The sequence below is a fragment of the Galeopterus variegatus genome, unplaced genomic scaffold (genome assembly GCF_000696425.1).
Source record: "Galeopterus variegatus unplaced genomic scaffold, G_variegatus-3.0.2 Scaffold1264, whole genome shotgun sequence".
Taxonomy (NCBI): Eukaryota; Metazoa; Chordata; class Mammalia; order Dermoptera; family Cynocephalidae; genus Galeopterus; species Galeopterus variegatus.
The window spans coordinates 243145-263694 of NW_007727375.1; the positions used below are offsets into that span (position 1 = coordinate 243145).

The following is a 20550-nucleotide window of genomic DNA, read 5'->3' on the forward strand; positions in this document are numbered from 1 at the left end:
TTGCTCTCAAGCGGCGCACTCTCCAGTGCGCCACCAGGCCAGCCCTAAGATTGACTTTTGATAGAGTTTGGATGTGTTGTCCCTGCCAAAACTCATGTGGAAATCTGGTCCCCAGTGTGGCAGTGCTGGAAGCTGTTTGAATCATAGGGGCAGATCCCTCATGAATAGATTAGTGCGGGGGCCGGCCCATGGCTCACACAGGAGTGTGTGGTGCTGACAACACCAAGTCAAAGCCCTAAGATTGACTTTTGATAGAGTTTGGAAGTGTTGTCCCTGCCAAAACTCATGTGGAAATCTGGTCCCCAATGTGGCAGTGCTGGAAGCTGTTTGAATCATAGGGGCAGATCCCTCATGAATAGATTAGTGCGTGAATAGATTAGTGCTCCCTGTAGGTGGGGGGAGTAAGTTCTCACTATGTTAGTTCCCACAAGAGCTGATTGTTTAAAAGACCCTGGCACCTCCTCTAATAGATTAGTGCGGGGGCCGGCCCATGGCTCACACAGGAGTGTGTGGTGCTGACAACACCAAGTCAAGGGTTAAGATCCCCTTACCGGTCATCTTTTAAAAAAAAAAAAAAAGAAAAGAAAAAATGAATAGATTAGTGCTCCCTGTAGGTGGGGGGAGTGAGTTCTCACTATGTTAGTTCCCACAAGAGCTGATTGTTTAAAAGACCCTGGCACCTCCTCTCCTCTCTCTCTTGCTTCCTCTTGCCATGTGATCTGCTTGTACCCGCTGGCTGCCTGCCACTTTCTGCCATGAGTAGAAGCAGCCTGAGGCCTGTGCCAGATGCAGCTGTCCCAGAATTGTAAGCCAAATAAACCTCTTTTCCTTATAAATTACCAAGTCTCAGGTATTTCTGTTATAGCAACACAAACAGACTAATACAACTTTCTACAAAAGAAAAAAGTAGTAGAGTGAGCCCCCAGTGTTGTCCCATCATCCCCCAGCTTCCACAGTTGGCCTTCGCTTGTTACTTCTTGTTATTTAATGTTTTTAATATCATCGTTTGCGTAAGAAGGTAAAAAAGGACATGAGTGTAATCATCAAGCTGTCATTGAAACTGCCGTCTGTTTCCTCATCTTGCCATGACAGACACATGCACTAGGCCACGTGAGCCTGTTTTGCAGACTCTTGGGTATGATTTTTACAGCCGGGTGTGGGGAGCACTTGCCCGTTTTACAGATGAGAAAAATGATGTTCAGGTCATTTGCCCAGGATCCTGAGCTTGATGAAACCAGGCTGCAAGTCCAGGTCTTCTGACCAAGGTCAGGCTCCTTCCATAAATACGGAGATGGCCAGTAGGTATCCACGGAGGTCCCTGAGCCAGTGAAGCAGGTGGGCCTCACAGAGGGCTGGGAACCATCACTCAAGTTGCAAATGGCAGAAAGGGCCTGACAGCTCTACCACTATGACATTGTCCTAATTGGGTGTGTCCCAGATTGGGTTTCAGTGTCACTACAGGATTTTACCAAGGAGGGCAGGAGGCACAGTCCAGTGAACAGAACATGTTGATACACGTCGTCTTCAGATCCCAGCAGGGCCCTGGCTGAGCACTTGACCCTGACAGGAGTCAAAAGATGGCCACATCTCTCCCTCGCCTCCAGGTCGTTGTGGAGGAGGCACGCTAGACAGAAAAGTGTTTGGGTGCTGGGCCTCTTTGACCTAAAGAGATGGCCGCTGAAGCCAGGGTCAGCCAAGAGCCTGTGAAGTCTTTGCTCCTCCCCTACACATTGTCAGCCTCCCTCTGGGCCATTCCAGCCCCCAGCTGCACAGCATGTGCTGGCCAGGCTGGCTTCACCCTCCTCCAGCCTCCTCCCCCAATTTCCTGTTGCAGGGGACAGCTGGGGGTGGGGGTTAGGGTCTGCTGTTGCTCAGGCGATCTGCAGCTGATCTGGGAATAATTTGAAACTAAATCTTCAGTTCTTTGGAAACCTTTCATGAAATCATTGCAAGTTTATTAACAACAGCTGTGGACACACATGCCCTGGATCTCAGCCCCAACCCCACCCCCAAAATCATAGCAGGGGAAGCAGCAGTTGACTTGCAATTCCCAGCCGCCCTTCTAAGGGGAGAAGAAGTGAAATGAAAAAAAGTCACCCATCCTTCCTCCATGGTCACAGAAGGGAGGCAAGTGTAGGCCAACCCTGGTGACCACAAGTGTTGGGAAAACAGAGACTCAAAAGGACTTTCAAAGATTTTGGCAAAAATAGCTTTGTGCCAAGTGCTCAAACATCTATTTTGGGAGCCATCAGCCTGTGGATGGTGATTACTGTTAATATCTGATTTGTGGAAACTCTCTTTTTCTCCTTTTAACCGCTTGTAGTTTCTCTTCCTTCCTTCTGTTCAGGCCCTGCTACATGGACAGAGCTGAGGGGCTTCCTTGTTGAAGGGACAAGTCAAGGGGTTGTTTTTGTTTTTCTCTTATTAATTAAAATCTCTCTGGTGAATTCTACCCCACTTCCTGCCATCAGCTGCAGTGAGTTTCTGGAGAAGGCTGGGCCCCTGCCATCCCCCCTTATTAAACTCTTGCTGTGTCTCACCCCCTCCCCACCCACCCCACCTGCATGTGAAGCAAGCGTGCCAGAGTCTTCTGTGTCAGGCCCAGCCCTTTCTGTATCCTGCTGAGCTCAGAGAATTCAAGGAAAGGAAATAAAACCTTCTCCCTGTTAAGATGAAATCTGCTTATTTCTTTATTTAAACTGCTCTTCCAAATCTGCTGGGTGGGTGGTGCTCCATTTCACATTTCGCTTTGGTGCTTAGTCCTTGACACTGCATTTGGGGTGCGCTGGCCCACCATGGAGTGCTTCACACACTTCCTTCATGATTGTTGTCTAACTCCGTTGTGGTTCGTGGGTTCGCCTCCTTGAGTTTCCATGGGTAGCGATAGGGGCACTGGTGGGTTCACTTCTACCCCAGCCTGCTGTGTTATTACACTCAGTCTTTTAAGCCCCTGCTGTCTTGGGACATGTTAATCACTGACCAGCATCCACTCCCTTCCAGTTCAGCCTGGCCTTGCTTGTTAAAAAAGAGCCAGTTCTGGGCCGGCCCGGTGGTGCACTCGGTAGAGTGCAGCACTTGGGAGCGCAGTGGTGCTCCCGCCGTGGGTTCCTGAGATTTCATTTATCCCTTATTACAATCAAAAAATTCCCAAAGCATGACAATTTGCTCCACTGGAAAGGATATAGAGAAACATGCCCTCACATACACTGCTGTTGAGAATGCAAAATAGTATAACCCCCATAGCAAAGAACTTGGCAATATCTAACGGTATTATACATACATTTATGCTTGAACTCAGCTATCCCACTTCTAGAAGTGTATCCAAGATACACTATCAAAAACTAAAAAGACATATGCACAGGTCTATTCACTGCAGCCCTATCCATAATAACGAGTACAAGAAACAACCCAAATGTTGATCAATAAAACATATCCACCAACAAAATGGAATACCACACAGCTATTTAAAAAGGAGAGATGGGAAAGGAGAGGGATAAGAAATGCCTCTAGGATACGATCTCCAGGTCATGTTAAGTGAAAAAATCTAGGTGAAGATATGCATTAGGATGCTACTATTTATCTAAGGAAAGAAGATGTATAAATAAATATATGAATTTGCTATGTTAAAAGGGAGTGGGAGTGGAAGAAATGACAGGCTTTTAAACAAATGCTGCTTGGAAAACAGGGTGAGACCCACATGCAAAAGAATTAAGTTGGACCCTGAACTTATATCATATATAAAAATTAACTCAAAATGATTCAAAGTCCTAAATGTTAAGACCTAAAACTACAACACTATTAGACAATTTCTCAGATATGACACTGTAAGTAAAAATAGGCATATTAAACTATAACAAAATTAAAAACTTCTGTGCAAAAAACACAATCAACAGAATGAAAATATAAAATGGAATAAATATTTACAAATCATATATCTGATAAGAGGTTAATACACAGAATACATGAAATATTCCTACATGGAACAACAAAAAAATGAAGTGATTAAAAAAATGGACAACAGACTTAAATAGACATTTCTCCAAAGAAAATATACAAATGGACAAGAAGTATATGAAAAGATGCTCAACACCACTAGTAACCAGGGAAATGCAAGTCAAAACCACAACGAGATACCACTTCACATCCATTAAGATGGCTGCTATCAATAAAACAGAAAAGAAGTGTTGTTTAGGATACAGAAAAATTCAAACTTTTGTGCACTATTGATAAGAATGTGAAATGGTGCAGCTGCTATGGGAAACAGTATGGTAACTCCTCAAAAACTAAAAACAGAATTACAATATGATCCAGTAATAACACTTCTGCATATATATTTAAAAGAATTGAAAATAAGATATATTGACATATTTGTACACCAAAGTTCACGGCAGCAATATTCACAATAGCCAAAAGGTGGAAGCAAACCAAATGTTCACTGATGGATGAATGGATAAACAAAATGTACACAGGCCGGCCCCATAATGCATTTTTTTAATGTGTGTGAATCAAATCCCTGTGAGAGGAAATTCTAAGGGACCCCCATGGTATTCAAGTAACTAGGTGGCTTCATGATAAAACATGTCAGGCAAGGAAATCTTGAAGTATTAGTTTTCATTCTTGAGATGAGCCCCAAAAAAAAAAAGTGGGCTGTAAGAACTGTGCCCTGGTCAGAGGCAATCGGGGACTTAGTCGCTAAACGAGGCATTAAATCCTTTTTGCCTCATTGGTAGACTCTGGTCTGCAACTTTGGTTTCTGGCTCAAGAGATGAGGTTTATTGTACTCCCTGTTCCCACTCTGGGGAGAGGGATCTGCTGGCTTTTATCCCAAATGCCAAGTGCCAGGGAGACCATGTCAAAGACCATGGAATGGGTCATTTTAAGGGATGGCAGATGCACTTCTGGGTGAGCTGAGCTCAAGGAGACAAGAATTATTCACTAAAAATTTCCAGGGACATAGCCCCTTTCTCTGCTTTATTGGCTATTCATCTCCTTGAGTAGAGGTATTTTGTTTTGCCCTGTTACTTCTTGTATTTAGTGGAAAAAGAGGTTTTCAGAGTTCTGCTCATCCCGGAGAGAAAGAGCCCTCTTGCATTTCAAGAAGGATAAGATACACTTTTTCTAGAACAAAGCAGAACCTTAAAATAGTCACATCTGACACGGGTGGGGCAGGGCAGTGGCCGAGTTCCCGCAGCCCTTCTAGTCACACTCTGCAGAAACTGTTGGTTTATGTGATTAAGAGCTTAGGCTTTGAGACTAGGCTGCCCGGATTAGAACCTAACTCTGCCTCAGTTTCCTCATCTGTAATATGGGAATTAATTAGTAGTACGTAAGTCAAAGTTGTTGTAAAGATGAAATCCACGTGAGGTGTTGAGAACCAGGGCTGGCACATAGTAACCTCTCAAAAAATGTAAACTACTATTATCACTGCGCTTGACACTTTATAAAAGTTAGGTTATTTGCTTCTCACAACAAACCTGTTTTAGAAATGAATAGGCTCCAGGTGAGGTGTAGTGGGGGATAGAGCTGGGACCCAAGCCCAGGTCTGGCACCCCAGCGTTGGAGCTCTTCCCACCACAACAGCTGCCTCTCTGTGAAGAAGCTAGTGCTGCTTTAGGATAAATGCAGTGCTTAGGTTCACACAGTCAGGGCAGCTCCAGCATGGGGGCTTCCAGTACAAGACTCAGCCCTGGAGGGTGGGATGACAGTTGTTCTGTGATCTGGCTCAGCACCTGGCCTCTCATCATCTCCTTCCCTCCTATTGTCCCCCTTTCCAGCAGCCTTGGTGTGTCCTAGATTTACAACATGTCAAGCCTTTTTTATGTCACCAGAATGATGATACTCAGTATGCCTCAAATGTTACCCAGGGGAGCTCGCTTCCAGAGGAGAACTCGATAGCCCTATCTTTCACTCAGCCCAAACCCAAGATGTTGTGATGAGGGACCAGTCTTCATGTTTAGCCTCAAAATCAACCATAAACGTTTCTTCCCTCCTTTCTTAAACATTATTAATTTTTTTAGTTGTGGTAAAATATGAGATAAAGTTGCTTTTCTTTCTTTTTTTTTTTTTAAGATGCCTGATAAGAGATCTTAACCCTTGACTTGGTGTTGTCAGCACCATGCTCTCCAAAGTGAGCTAACCGGCCATCCCTATATATAGGAATCCGAACCCGTGGCCTTGGTGTTATCAGCACCACACTCTCCCAAGTGAGCCACGGGCGGGCCCTAAAAGTTGCCATTTTTAAGTGTACAATTCAGTCTGCCTTCTCTCTTAAGGAATTTCACATGCTTAAGGGGAACTGCTCGTGGAAGAAACTCCCACCCCAAATGAAGTAAGAAATCTTCCCCTTAGAGTCTAACATATTGGTTGAAAGTATAATATTTTCTTTTTTCTTTTTTTTTTTTTTTCCTTTTTTTGTCTTTTTCCGTGTCCGGCAATGGATCGCAACCCTCAGTGTTGCCTGGTGCGCTCACAGCGCTCACTGGCTGAGCGTGGTGTGGGCGACACCACACCAAGGGTTGCGATCCCGTTACCGGTCACGAAAAAAGACCTGGTGCGCTCACAGCGCTCACTGGCTGAGCGTGGTGTGGGCGACACCACACCAAGGGTTGCGATCCCGTTACCGGTCACGAAAAAAGACCTGGTGCGCTCACAGCGCTCACTGGCTGAGCGTGGTGTGGGCGACACCACACCAAGGGTTGCGATCCCGTTACCGGTCACGAAAAAAGACCTGGTGCGCTCACAGCGCTCACTGGCTGAGCGTGGTGTGGGCGACACCACACCAAGGGTTGCGATCCCGTTACCGGTCACGAAAAAAGACCTGGTGCGCTCACAGCGCTCACTGGCTGAGCGTGGTGTGGGCGACACCACACCAAGGGTTGCGATCCCGTTACCGGTCACGAAAAAAGACCTGGTGCGCTCACAGCGCTCACTGGCTGAGCGTGGTGTGGGCGACACCACACCAAGGGTTGCGATCCCGTTACCGGTCACGAAAAAAGACCTGGTGCGCTCACAGCGCTCACTGGCTGAGCGTGGTGTGGGCGACACCACACCAAGGGTTGCGATCCCGTTACCGGTCACGAAAAAAGACCTGGTGCGCTCACAGCGCTCACTGGCTGAGCGTGGTGTGGGCGACACCACACCAAGGGTTGCGATCCCGTTACCGGTCACGAAAAAAGACCTGGTGCGCTCACAGCGCTCACTGGCTGAGCGTGGTGTGGGCGACACCACACCAAGGGTTGCGATCCCGTTACCGGTCACGAAAAAAGACGGTGACTGGTAAGGGGATCGCAACCCTTGGTGTGGTGTCGCCCACACCACGCTCAGCCAGTGAGCGCACCGGCCAGTCCTATATAGGATCCAAACCCGCAGCGGGAGCGTCACTGCACTCCCAGCGCTGCACTCTCCCTAGTGCGCCATGGCCTCGGCCCAGGACAAACGCTCTTGATCCACTAACCACATCAGGAGAGTGATCAGAGCAGAGAGAGGAATCAGAAGAAAAGCTCTGCAGTGGCTCTCTGCAAAAGGTGAAGAACACAGCTCAGCTTCATTTCCTCGGGACTCTGAGACTCCCCCTCCTCTCCAGGAAGAACTCTGAATGGCAAGCCAGGGACCTGCCAGCAGATAGACCTTGCTGGTCTGTCCTCCAGGAGCTGCCAGATTTGTATCAGAAAGCTCAACTCATGTTCACCTGTGCAAGTGCCCCAGACCCTCCTGAGGGAGTTCTTAAATTGGATTTATTCAGGAGCATTCGGATTTATCACAGGAAGCTTAGTGATAAAAATCGGGCAAGTGTTCTGCATGATCATACCCTGAGCAGTGCCACAAGGGGCTTGGAATCTTTCATTTATCCTAACAGAAATGTCATGAGAGAATCTGAGGAGAATAGGTTAGTGGTTGTTCGTCTTTAGTGCGCTGAAATTACCCTTTAAGCCCATGTGGAATTCCAAAGTGGAATGCCAGCTAAAACTGTGGTCACAACACAAAAATGTAAGCTCCATGAGGGGAGGGGGACCAAGGTTGCCTCATTCTTTGTTATATCTCCAGCAGTCTACACAGTGCCTGATGCATAGTGGGCACTCAATACATGTGTCTAAATGAAAGGATGAATATACCACCAAACTGTCAAATAAGTGATGGGGACAGGGGAATCTCCAGAATATCTTTTCTGTGGATTTTCTCCAGGAAAATTATTTGAGTGACACTCTGGGATATATGAAGCATATGTCCTAGTCAACCACCCACCAGCCATTAACTTTGAACAAGTTACTTTCTCTAGGACCTCAGCTTCCGTGCTATAAAGAAGTTCGAATGAGTGATTGCTTTGGTACCTTCTTGTGCCATCATAGGCTTTACATGTCCCTCTGGGGACTGACAGGCATAACTCCTTTTAGGTGATGTGGTAGAGGAGGGATGAGGTAGTGGTGGTGGTGGTGTACTAAGAGTTATAATTAATAAATGACCAGAGTCAGGGCACTGTCTTACTCAAACCCATAAAGAAACTACTGGAAGAAATATTGGGGCCTCTCCCAATCTGTGCCACTTCTTAAAACTAATCATCTTTTGGGCCGACCCCATGGCTCACTCAGGTGAGTGTGGCGCTGGTAGCTCCGAGGCCGCGGGTTCTCAGCACTGGCTGAGCATGGTGCAGACCACACCATGCCGAAGGTTTGCAATCCCCTTATCAGTCCAAAAAAAAGAAAAGATTAAAACTAATCATCTTTCTAAAATCTTTATTCGAGCCATTTTTCACAGTTTTCCTGTCCCTTAATCATGAGCCTACTTACTTTGTGCTAAGAAGTCTTTACATACTTCAGCTCATTCAGTCCTTACAATGACCCATTTTACAGATGAGGTACCAAGAGACAGAAATATTCAGGAACTTGCCTAAGGTCACTGAGCCGAGGGGTATGATCCATACCCTCCTGCTTCCAGCTTTTCTCAATCACATTCCTATACTTTTTTTTCCCCTGCCACTGGCTCCAAAATGGCTTTGCTGGCTCCTAATCTAGACAGTTTGTAGAATTTATCTCAACATTCACATGGAGACCTTCAAACTGTGTCCACCAAATGCTATTGAGTTACCGAAGCCCTTTATGTTGATTTGCTTAGTGATTACTTTGTAGGGTAGTAAATTCCCCCGTGTGGAGTGTTCACAAAAAGGATAGGTGACCATGTCTTGGGGTTTTCCTAGAGATGACAGGGTGCCCACAGGATATCTCCCAAACTTAGGGTTCTGTGATGTGCATGGGCATTTTGCACCTTCTGAAATGTATGCTGGAACCTTTGTCACCTCTCTTCTTCCCCATGCCTTGCTCAGAAGACCTGGCCAAGGGGCCAGCCCGTGGCTCACTTGGGAGAGTGCGGTGCTGATAACACCACGGCCACAGGTTCGGATCCTTATATAGGGATGGCCGGTTGGCTCACTTGGGAGAGCGTGGTGCTGACACCAAGTCGAGGGTTAAGATCCCCTTACCAGTCCTCTTTTAAAAAGAAAGAAAGAAATGGGCCGGCCCGGTGGCGCACTGGAGAGTGCTCTGCTTGGGAGCGCGGCAGCGCTCCCGCCGAGGGTTCGGATCCCACGTGGAGACCAGTTCCCGCTCACTGGCCGAGCATGGTGCGGGTGCAACACCGAGGGTTGCGATCCCGTTGCCGGTCCCCGGTACGGGCGCAACACCGAGGGTTGCAATCCCGTTACCGGTCAGTAAAAAAGACAAAAAAGAAAAAAAAAAAGAAAGAAAGAAAGAAAGATGTGCACCATCTTAGGTGTTTTTCAATCCAGTGAGTGTTTTTTCAGTCCCATGATAAACTGGAAAGCCTCTTTGTGGGGCCACTGAAGAGTAAGTTGAACCTCAGCACCACTACATGGAGCAGGTGTAGGTGAGGGTGGTCTGGCCTTTGGTGGCAGCCCAGTTCTCCCACCAAGGTGAATGTGGGAACTGTATGTGGTACAAACCTGGACACCTGGCCTTGCCCAGTGTGGCCCCTGAGCTTCCCTGAGGACTGCTCACACATCTGCCTGTACTCAAAGAGCCTCTTGGGCTCCTGTCCCAGTCTGGGATAACCCAAGTTTGAATTGTATTTATCTATTCTGGGCCTACCAAGTGTTGAGTTTGGGAAGGGGAGACAGCAAGGTCTTAGAGGAATCGTTCCTAAACTGCCGTGCCATTCCTTTCTCTTAGATCGAGCCACGCCGCTGTTCTACTGCAGGGGTGTTGCTCCTTTTACAGCCCACCGCCATGCAGGAGCTAAAGGCTAGCTTCAGAACTCCTTTCCGGGAGTTGGCAAGACTTCTCTGGGCTTGCACAAAGGGCTGCTGTGCTCAGAGTTTGTAGACTTGGAGTCTGAAACTTCTCAGGCCCGACTCCCCAGACCCCACCCCTGCCTTCCTCCAGATTATCGGAAGTTCTCCTTCTGCTCGCCATACAGCGTAGTAAACAGAACAGGTGCTCGCCCACCCCCAGGCAGCACCTGCCGTGCATGTGCACACACCCCACACACCTTTCTTTGGGCTTCCTCGTGGGAACACCACTCAGTTGAAGAAAGAAGGTTCTCAGGCAAATGAGAATGACCATTGTACAGGCCCAGGCTCCCACAGTGTAGCAGCAGGACTGGCTTAGTCCCTCTGCTGACTAGCAGCAGGCTGGCCTCCCTATGTCCCATGGGCCTCAGCACTGCATGGAGCTACAAGCTCATCCTTCCTGTTGCTTTTATTCTAGGAAGATGATGAGAAGCTAATTGAGGAAATCCAGAAGGAGGCTGAAGAGGAACAAAAAAGAAAGAATGGAGGCAAGTGCTCTCCCCGGCAACAGAGCAACAGGCCCTGCCACATGGCCCTGTGCCCAGTGCTCTCAGGTGCAGAAGGGAGCAGAGCAGAGGACCACCTAGGGGCTCCTGCTGCTGGCCCCCTCTGGGGATCCTGGCATTTAACCCAGCTGGGGGGGGTGCTGCCTCTCAGGTGGCTTTACATGACTCCACCTGTGCAGCTACCACTAAGGCTTAGGGGAAGGCCATCAGAGCCTTGGATGCAGTTTTGGCATCTCAATGGTGAGGAAGTCTCAAGGGGTGGATTCGAGGTTAAGAAAAGAATGAAATGGACATGGCTCCTCAAGGCTCTGGCTCTAAAGGAAAGTCTCACGCAGACGTACTGAGCTGTACAAACAGCCTTCCAAGGTGCCACCGTGAAGTGTGATACTCCTTGGGAAGTATATTCTTGTTCTTGGTTTCTTATAGTGACAGTGGGGGTGGGAGTGCCTTTTACATTTTGCGATTTAGTCAGCCTTCTTGCTGTAGAGTGTTCTTAACTGTGTCCAGAAGTAAGAACATGCTGCAGGTCAGAGGTCATTCCTCACAACACACGCTCCAGGCTCCCCTCAGTCCCTCAGCTCCAGGCGGGGCCCAGGGTTCCTGTACGCTGTTGTGGTCCCAGGCTGGATTCAGTGGAGTTGGTGTAACCTGTCTTTCTCAACTAAGTCCCATCTCCCTTTCAGAAAACACCTGCAAACGCATCGGTCCCCCGCTGGAGAAGCCCCCTGAGAAGGTACAGAGGATGGAAGCCCTCCCAAGGCCCGTCCCGCAGAACCTGCACCCGCCGCAGATGCCACCCTACGCCTTCGTGCACCCGCCTTTCCCCTTGCCGCCCGTGCGGCCCATGTTTGACAACTTCCCACTCAACATGGGTCCCATCCCAGCACCCTACGTACCCCCACTACCGAACGTGCGTGTCAACTATGAATTTGGCCCTATGCACATGCCCCTGGAGCACAACCTGCCCATGCACTTTGGCCCCCAGCCGCGGCATCGCTTCTGACGGCCCAAAGCCCAGCCTACCCCCCAAACCCCCATTGAGCAGTCTCACACTCAGTGCCTGGTGGGGAGTGTAGGATAGAGAACCCTCCTCTCCCCCAGGACTGTGGCGCTGCCTGCTAAGTAGGGGTGACGGGTTTGGCTCTCGAGAATGGGCTGGTATTCTTCCCACTCCTTTCTTGGGAAGGGCCACTGCTCCTTAAAGAGTAGCCACAGCTGGTGGCCTCTGGGTGCCTGTTACAGGATTGGTCTGGCTCTTACTGAGCCAGAGATAAGGGGGCAGTGAAACCTCCTCCTGAAGAGTTCTACCATTTTAGCGGCCAGCCCAGTGACCCTGGCTACAAGGTAGCCCTGTCTCTGCTTTGTCCCTGCAGAAGGAGATGAAGAGGAAATAATTTACCTCCATTCCTCTTCCCATAGCAGACAACAGGAGAAGCTTGTGAGAATGAAAAACCACATAGGCCTTCATTACCGCAGCACAGACAGAACCACAGTCATGATGAAATAGCGAATAGTGGAGCTTGGAGAGAGCTGACAGTTTTGAACTGCCACCCCCAGCCAAGGCCCTCCAGGAATGGCCCTTCTGCTCCATGCCCATGGTTCAGGGGTCCAGGGCCCCTGCTGTTCCTCTTTGGAGCTGAGCCCTGGGGAATGAAACAGTCACAGACATCTCCCTCGATGCCTAAGTCCAGAGCCCAATGCCACAATGAGGACCATTCAGGGTCTCTCCTCTTCCCTCTTAAGGCCCATTCAGATCAGATGGCAGCCGAGAACCATCTCATGGTATGGGATTTGTTCTGCCATTTATCCACACAAATGTTTGCTCCTGTTGACTCACTTTGAATTTGCCCAGCTTTCCATGGTCTAGAGTTTCTCTTCCTCAGTCTCTATAAAGTCAAACTGAGAAATCGGTTCCCCATGCCAGGCAGCTGCTGAGGGCTGGATGGTCCTGTAACTTTGGCCAAACAAAAGATCCTCTTGAGGTGGCTGTCACAGAGGCCTGGTGGCCCTCCCAGGCAGCCCATTCATCGGGGGGGACTTCTCTGCCACAAACTGGGTAATGAACAGCTTTTCCCCTGAAGTTATTTGGCAGTGGGGGATAAGGGGGTGAGCTTCCCTAAGGGTACAGATGACCAGAATGCCACCTTACTGGGTGCCTGAGGGCAGCTCTTCCCTCCTACATATTTTCTCAGTAGTTTTTGGTGAAGGCAGGTAGAGGGTGACATCCTCGCACCCTGGGGTGTGAGGGCAGCTGCCCTTGCTTGAAGTCAGATGGAAGTCAGCTCTGGGCATGTGCACAGAGGCCCTGCCTGGTCTCATTCACCTTCCTCACCACCTGTCCCGCCTAGGGCTTTAGCCACATCTGAGGCATCACTCCAGGCCCATTTGCCCAGCAGAGGCCTAAAGCCTCAGACTGCTCCACAGGGAGCCAGCCCTGCTGGCAGCAGACGTCACTTTCTCATTCCGCATTGGCCTTCCTTGTCCTTGTCTTTATGTTGCCGTAGGGTTCCAGGGGGTTCAAAGTGCACATAACTCAGAGATGGGGGTGCCCCGTGACCTGTGGGGCTGCACTGCATGTGGTCCCCTTGTGTGGCACTCTGCCCTCCTGCCGCAGGGGCTAGCACCACCCAGTGTGTCCAGGGCTGGCAGGCACCGTCACTCGCTGCCATTGGTTCTCAGATGTATTGCAAGGATTAAAGTGGGGAAAGGGTCTCCTAAGATGCCTGTTCTTTCTGCCTTTCCTCAGAATGGAGGCTTTGAAGACAGGCGGTTGCCTGGGCCAGTTGGGGGCACACGGGGGAGACCCCTGATGGGCTGCCTGAACTTGGCTACTAGCCTGAAAGATAGTGCCTTGGAAAGGTGGGCTCCATGCGGCAGTGACAGTCCTCAACCTTAAATGCCTATTCCGTATGTTTCCCCAGAGAGAATCTCTAAGAGCAGAGACCAGCAGCAGATATCCTAGTGGATAGGGAGGTGACCTCAAGTGCTGTCCCTCCAAGGCATCTTGAGCCACCCTGTTGGCCTGTGACCCCAGTTCCAGCTGCCCTGCACCTGGTCGTATGGCTCCATTGGGGGCCAAGGCAGGACATGGGGACTAGATGCTTCTAGGGCAGCTACAAGGACAGCCCCAGGCAGGTGGCACTGCCACTGCACCTAGCAAGATGCCGTGGCATGGAGAGAAGGGAGACTAGAGGATGTGTCCTTTGAGATGACTTCTGCTTCTGGCCACACTTGGCTGCTAGGGAGGGAACTGCTGCCTTTCTCCATTGAAGGTGTCTGGTTCTTAATGATCTTCCCAGAGCCGGCCTGCAGACCACGCACAAGGCTACAGACTAGCATAGTTGCTGTTTCCAGAAGTGGCCGCAAGGGACCACCTCAGCCCTCCAGGCACCTCAGTGTTCCAGGGATGGGCCTGGACCTTGGGCTCTTCCTGCCTGTACTAATGATGGGGTTAGAGAGAGAGGGGCTGGTGGTCCTCTGACCAGTGGCTGCGTAGGTGTCATCACCAGGAGCCCAGAGGTCAGCCCCTGTCAGGGAACAAGCAGGATTCCTTGAGGCAGCTGGCACCTTGACCCTCTGGGCCACAGGGCCTGCTCCCCAGGGCAACAGACTGCCCAGTAACAGTCCCGTTTTACTTGCCTTAAAACTGGAGAGAGGAATCTAGTATTTGCACTTAGCAAAAGATTTAAAAACTGAAAGTGTGCATGACCTGTCACTTTGTATAAAAATAGAAAAGATTAAGTAGTTTATTAAATTTTTTTCTTTACCTTCTGGTAGTAAAAATACATAAAATAATTCTGTCTTGACTACTGTGTGTAAAAAGCCTGTATCATATGTAACTTGGACTTTTTGTAAATAAATGTTTGTGCGCTCTGTTCCCTCTGGTTTCATTTCTGTGCATGGCACAATCAGGCAAATTACAGGGGCTGCAGCAGACAGCCTGGCAGCCTTCACTGACAGATTCCTTGGGAGTGATTCGATCTAAACTAGCAGCACTCACCTCCCCGGAGAGGAAGTACTGGACAGTCCCTACAGGAGCGGCCCAGCCTGGAGAGTAAGTTTTCCCACCTCTTCTGCCAGGGAGGAAGATGGGGAGATCTGTTACGCAAATCCTGCTTGCGCAGCTACTGAGGCCCAGATTGGGCACAAAAGGTTTAATTTTTGATTTTTCAGCACAGACTCCCCTTCAAAAGGGCAGTCAGCCTCTCTTCCAGGCCCCTTCCCTAGACAGGGCCAGTTTGGCCCCCCCGAGAGCAGACACGGGACGTCAGGTGTGAATGTGAGAAGCCCCATCCAGCTGAGAAGGGGACAGAGTTCCAAGAACAGGAAGCATCTTGGCTGAGAAGCCACAGCATTTAGCGCCCTGCCCAGCTGGAGGGGCTGCAGCCTGTCGGGACAAGCAGCACTGCGCTGGCACCTTAACCCTCTTGGGGGCTTGCTCCCTGTGGTGACATGGTACCCAGCAGCCATCCCATTTTACTTGTCTTAAAATGAGAGGGGTGGCTGAATTGGTTAGAGCAGTGTTAGAACCCAAGATCAAGGGTTCAGATTTCTGTACCACCAGCTGTCAAAAAAAAAAACTGGAGAGAGAAAACTAGTATTTGCACTTAGTGAAAAATTTAAAAACTGAAAGAAAAAAATGTGCATCACCCCTCCCTGGCAGCACAACCTCTTACTCTCTGGAGTCGGCACCTCCTGCTACAGCCTGTCCAGCCAGGCATTGGCCCCAAGGTCTGAGAGCTGGCACTAGGCAGAGAGGAAGCCAGGACCTCCAAATACAGGAGGAGCACATACACTTTAATAAAACATGGGGCTATCGTCTGTCATTTGCAAATTTTTATTGAACAATTTAACTTGTTTGGGGGAGGGGGCAGGTCTAAGAAAAAGTTTACTGAAATAAAAGTTTCACTACACAAGTTACCCACATTCCCAGCTTCTGTATAATCAGTGTGTATTTTTTAATTTATCCATGCCATCCAGTCCCTGTTCCTGTGCATGTTCTGTATTTTACGTATTTGCACAATATCATAGACTCTGCACTTTCAATAAATAAGTAAAAGCTATTTTCCCCTTCTGCTACATATTTTTTTCCAAAATCTGTTCCAGTTAACCTTTGTGATAACAGGCTGAGTATTCCTTACCCAAAATGCTTGGGACCATGTACCAGCCAGCCACCAAAAAATAAAAAATGCTTGGGACTGGAAGTGTTTTGGATTTCAGATTTTTTCAGATTTTGGAATATTTGCAGAATACATACCGTTGGCTATCCCTGGTCCAAAAATTTGAAGTCCAAAATGTTCCAGTGAGCATTTCCTTTGCCATGTCAGCACTCAAAAAGTTTTGGATTTTCGGAATAGGAATGCTCAACCTTTATTCCCACCTTTCCCCAGGCGCCTGCCAGCACATTTCAACACACCTACCCACTTACTGGGCTTTGGGGCATTTGTAAAGGTATTAAGTGCCTTTCACTGCAACTTGCTTTTTCTCCCTTTTCAATCATACACTGTCTTCCAGGTCTGTAGATCTATATGCATCTGATTAGTTCTTTGGATAACTTCCATGATACTTTGTGTAGGTTTGCCACAAGTTATTCAACCATTCCCTTTAGGGAAAATTCAGATGCCTTCAGTGGTTTTGCGTGCGTGCGTGCGTGCGTGTGTGTGTGTGTGTCGATGACTTTTGCTAGACTCCTCTCCTGTGTCTATCCTCCAGTCACAGGGAGAGCCCAGCCCCTGGGGTATTCTTTGTGGCCACAGTCTCTCAGTCTGAGTCTGTCCTAAGACACATCCTCTAGAATTGGACCTCAGGGAGCCATCCCTTGTATCAACTCTTTACTTTTTTTTTTTTTTTTTAACTTTCTTCTCTACTTAAGAAACGGCTTTTTTTTAGTCAGGAGCATTAGTAGGTAGTTGTCCGCATTTTTATTTTTCTATCCTTCAAAAGTGTCTTTTTTATATACATTTGCCAGTCATAAATGTTCAAAAAACAAAATTCATGTTCAAAATGAAAAAATCTGAAAACAAAAATATAAAGAAAAAGTAAAAATGCTTTGTTACAGGTAGCTACTGACAGCGTTTTGATATATTTCCTCCCAATGTGCTTTTTTCTGTGATACGGATAACATTTCTCACAAAACCAGTGGACCCAGTGTGCGCATTTTCATTTTGCTTTTCCTTTCCCGTTTTGAGCATTCACAAGCTGTGAGCCCCTCACTTGGCATTAGTAGGTAGTTGTCCGCATTTTTATTTTTCTATCCTTCAAAAGTGTCTTTTTTATATACATTTGCCAGTCATAAATGTTCAAAAAACAAAATTCATGTTCAAAATGAAAAAATCTGAAAACAAAAATATAAAGAAAAAGTAAAAATGCTTTGTTACAGGTAGCTACTGACAGCGTTTTGATATATTTCCTCCCAATGTGCTTTTTTCTGTGATACGGATAACATTTCTCACAAAACCAGTGGACCCAGTGTGCGCATTTTCATTTTGCTTTTCCTTTCCCGTTTTGAGCATTCACAAGCTGTGAGCCCCTCACTTGGTGGAGTGCAGTGCTAATAACACTGAGGTCAAGGGTTTGGATCCCCGTACCCACCAGCCGCCACAAAACAAGACAAGAGCAAGTGCTTCTGAAACAGATTTGCAATTCACCCTTCCCCTGAGAGCCTCTTGCCACAGCCCCACTGGCCTTCTCTCTGGACTTCTCTTAATTCTCTTCTGACAGTGGTGCTCAGCTGTTCTCATGGTCACTTCTATAGTCCCTGTCAGGTCCTCCCTCTTGATCAGGATTAAGTCTGACAACCAGTTCCTCTTGTTATTTCCTCTCCCTTCGTGGGCACATTGTTGGCACAGACAGCTCAGGACTGATGGCTTGCTTTGCCTTGAATAGAAAGTGCCAGTCAGGAGCCAGCCGCCCGGGGTCCTGAGACAGGAGCTGAGGGCCAGCCCCATCCTCCCACCCCCTGCAACAACATCTTAGGACGTACTTACCAGCCACAAATGTTTCTTTGGGTTGTGTGACCTTTTTTTTTTTTTTTTTTCAATTTTTTTATGACCGGTAAGGGGATCTTAACACTTCACTTGGTGTTATCAGCACCACGCTCTCCCAAGTGAGCCACGGGCCGCCCCGGGTGTGTGACTTATCTCCTGTCCTTCACCAAATTCCTGCTTAGATTTTTCTAATTCATTTTTGAGTTCTTTTTGCATTAAAGATGTTAATCTTTGAGTGTTAAATTTGTTCCTTACCAATTGACTTTAAATTTAATTTGTGATGTTTTCCTTCATTTCTAGGTTGAGAAAATAATTTTCTAGCTAAACATTAAATTAAAATAAAAAATAAAAAAAACTGTACTTTAAAAAAAAAAAGGTGCCAGTCAAAACCCTCCCTGGAGGCACACAAGTGACCACACCTGCTGGGGTGGGCTCATCCCTCAGCGGGGAGGAAGAGAGCTTGTGGGAGTTGCTGTGAGACCTGCAGGCATTCCAGCCCCAGCTCCACAACCTTGTAGCTGCATGGTGTTGGGCAAGGTACTTGGGCCTCTTGCTTGGTGGTAAAGTGGGAATCATTACAGCGTCTTCCTCAGGTTATGAGAATTTGAGGACATGAGACAGGAAATGTGCTTGGCAAAGGGCAGAGGGACCATGGTGCTGGTCAGCAGCACCAGGAACATCGTCTGGTCCCTCCTTGGCTATCCCCTAGAATCCTCATCCAGGTGGGCTCAGGCTCAGGCCCATATGGTCGTATAAAGCCATATTGTCCCTCACCACTTTTCTGGTGGCTCCTTGAGGATAAAATGCTGTCCCCTGACCAGACCGGGCCCGCCCACCTCTCAAAAGAGTCTGAGACTGTTAACCCCATGTCAGACCCCTGGGGGCACTTAGCCCACACCCACACCCTGCACAAGGATGCACCTGTGCATGTGCCCCGAGCACACCTGGGTACAGGCCTGGGCTGGGCCCTAGGAAGGCATTGCTCAGCTGGACAGTCCTGGGGCGACAGAGAAACGTAATTCGAACACCAGGCAGGTAGAAATGGGGATGAGGCGAGGGATGAGGTGAGGGACGGGACGCACTAGGGTGGCCCCGGCAGGCTGGGAGGGCTTTGCGGAGGGGGTTCCTAAATCCAACAGGTGGCTGAGTGGGCAGGCAGGAGGCAGCCCCAACCTGGCTCTTCATCCTCCTGGGGCTTGTCCAAATGCAGACTCCAAGGCCAGGGATCCGATTCCGTACATCCAAGTCAAGGAGACCCGGCGCCAACAGGGGTTTGCAGAAGAGGGAGAGCCCGGCGGGTCAAAGCCCAGCCCTGAGTGCTGCTTCCACCACTTCTAACGGCCAGAGCAAACGACAGGCCAGCCAGGGGCAGGCAGGGGCAGCAGACCAACCTCCACGCGCATCTGCTCCACAAGCAAGTGCTGTTCTGCCCCATGTGTGCAGCAAGCGGCCACACCCTGCAGCAGCAAGGGCCACCTGTGCCCAGGACAGCACCGGGCTCACTTAAGCCACTCTCAGCTCTCCTTTCTCTCCCTGTCTGCCCCGAGCCTGGTTCTCTCTCCCTCCCTCTTTCTCTCTCCCTCTTTCTCTGCCCGCCCCCCTTATTTCTGAAAAGCTGTGGTAAGAAAATGAGCACAGCCTAGAATTAAGCCTCTGACACAGACAGCCGACGGGTGGCCGTGCCTGTCAGTATCACAGTCATTAAGGGTGGTTTTCACCTTCTCAGCAGCCCCAGGGAAGAAACACTGGCTATGAGGATCTGCAAGTGTCCATAAGATGAACATCTGCCTATAGCCCAAAGGAAGTGAGTGGAAGGTCCGGATGGCTGTGCCCTATCCCAGCACCCTAGAACCTGCCCCCAAGGAACGTCCCCAGTCTGGCCTCAGTCACTGTCCAGGGTGGCCTCAGGCCCCAGACAGGGCTTTGACTCTACCCCTTGTGGGGGCTCTCGCAGAGCCTGGAACCGGGCACATAGTGGGGAGCCCATGTGGCCCCAAGGTGGGCGCCCAGAGGGTGTCCAGGCCTCCGCAAGCCTGCGCGGCCTCCAGACTGGCAAGCGGCTGACACGGCCCCCAGAGGCCTGTCCTGCTCCTCCCGGAGAGGGGAGCGGCGCCAGCGAGGAAGCGGGGACTTCCTCAGGCCTCAGCGGGGCTGCAGGAAGCACAGGCGCTTCCTCGGTTCCTATCCCAGTTCAGCCATTTCCTGCCTCAGAGTCACAGCCCAGTTGCCTGACCTCATGTCCTCTTCTGAGGTACTGGCCAGGCCGGATTAATTCCTCACTGCAGGAGAAAGCCGGATGTCCCTTCTCCGGCTTCCACAGAGACAGAACATCTGAACTATAGCTGCTGTCATGGCCACCCCATGTCCCTGGACCCGTCCTGTGGACCCTTTCATCTGTCCCCCTCCTCTAATCTTTCTCGGGTCACAAGGACCAGGGTGTAGCAGGAAGCCGGAGGGAGCCTGGGACCAGAGGATGTGATAGGAAGACACCCCCAGGCCCCCCGGACAACCTGCCCCCAGATCCTTGGATGAGGCCAAATCCAGTGTCATCTTGTTGGAGCCATTATTCTTGTGGGCCTCTGTGACCCTCGGCTGTCACCAACCCTAGCTGGTGTGGATGGTTTGGCCACCTCCCTCCTGGAATCTGTCTTCCCTCCTTGACTCTTTCCTGGCTCCTCCTGCTCCGAACTCCTCAGCAGAGACAAATCCTCAGGCCTCTGGTCTGCGTCCTGGTCTCGTCCCCCCGCGCCCTGCCTGCCCT

At 49.4% G+C, this 20550-nt stretch overlaps 1 protein-coding gene across 9 annotated transcripts in view; it reads left to right on the forward strand.

The window, feature by feature from the left end:
• Positions 1-14680, forward strand: part of RNF216 (ring finger protein 216) — a 180260-nt gene extending 165580 nt beyond the window's left edge. For all 9 annotated transcript variants that reach the window (XM_008575946.1, XM_008575953.1, XM_008575952.1 and 6 more), the window contains 2 exons: positions 10716-10785; positions 11487-14680. In XM_008575946.1, the coding sequence (XP_008574168.1) occupies positions 10716-10785; positions 11487-11806 (390 nt within the window). In that variant the 3' untranslated portion in view covers positions 11807-14680. The remainder of the gene's footprint in view (positions 1-10715; positions 10786-11486) is intronic.
• The last annotated feature ends 5870 nt before the right edge of the window (positions 14681-20550 follow it).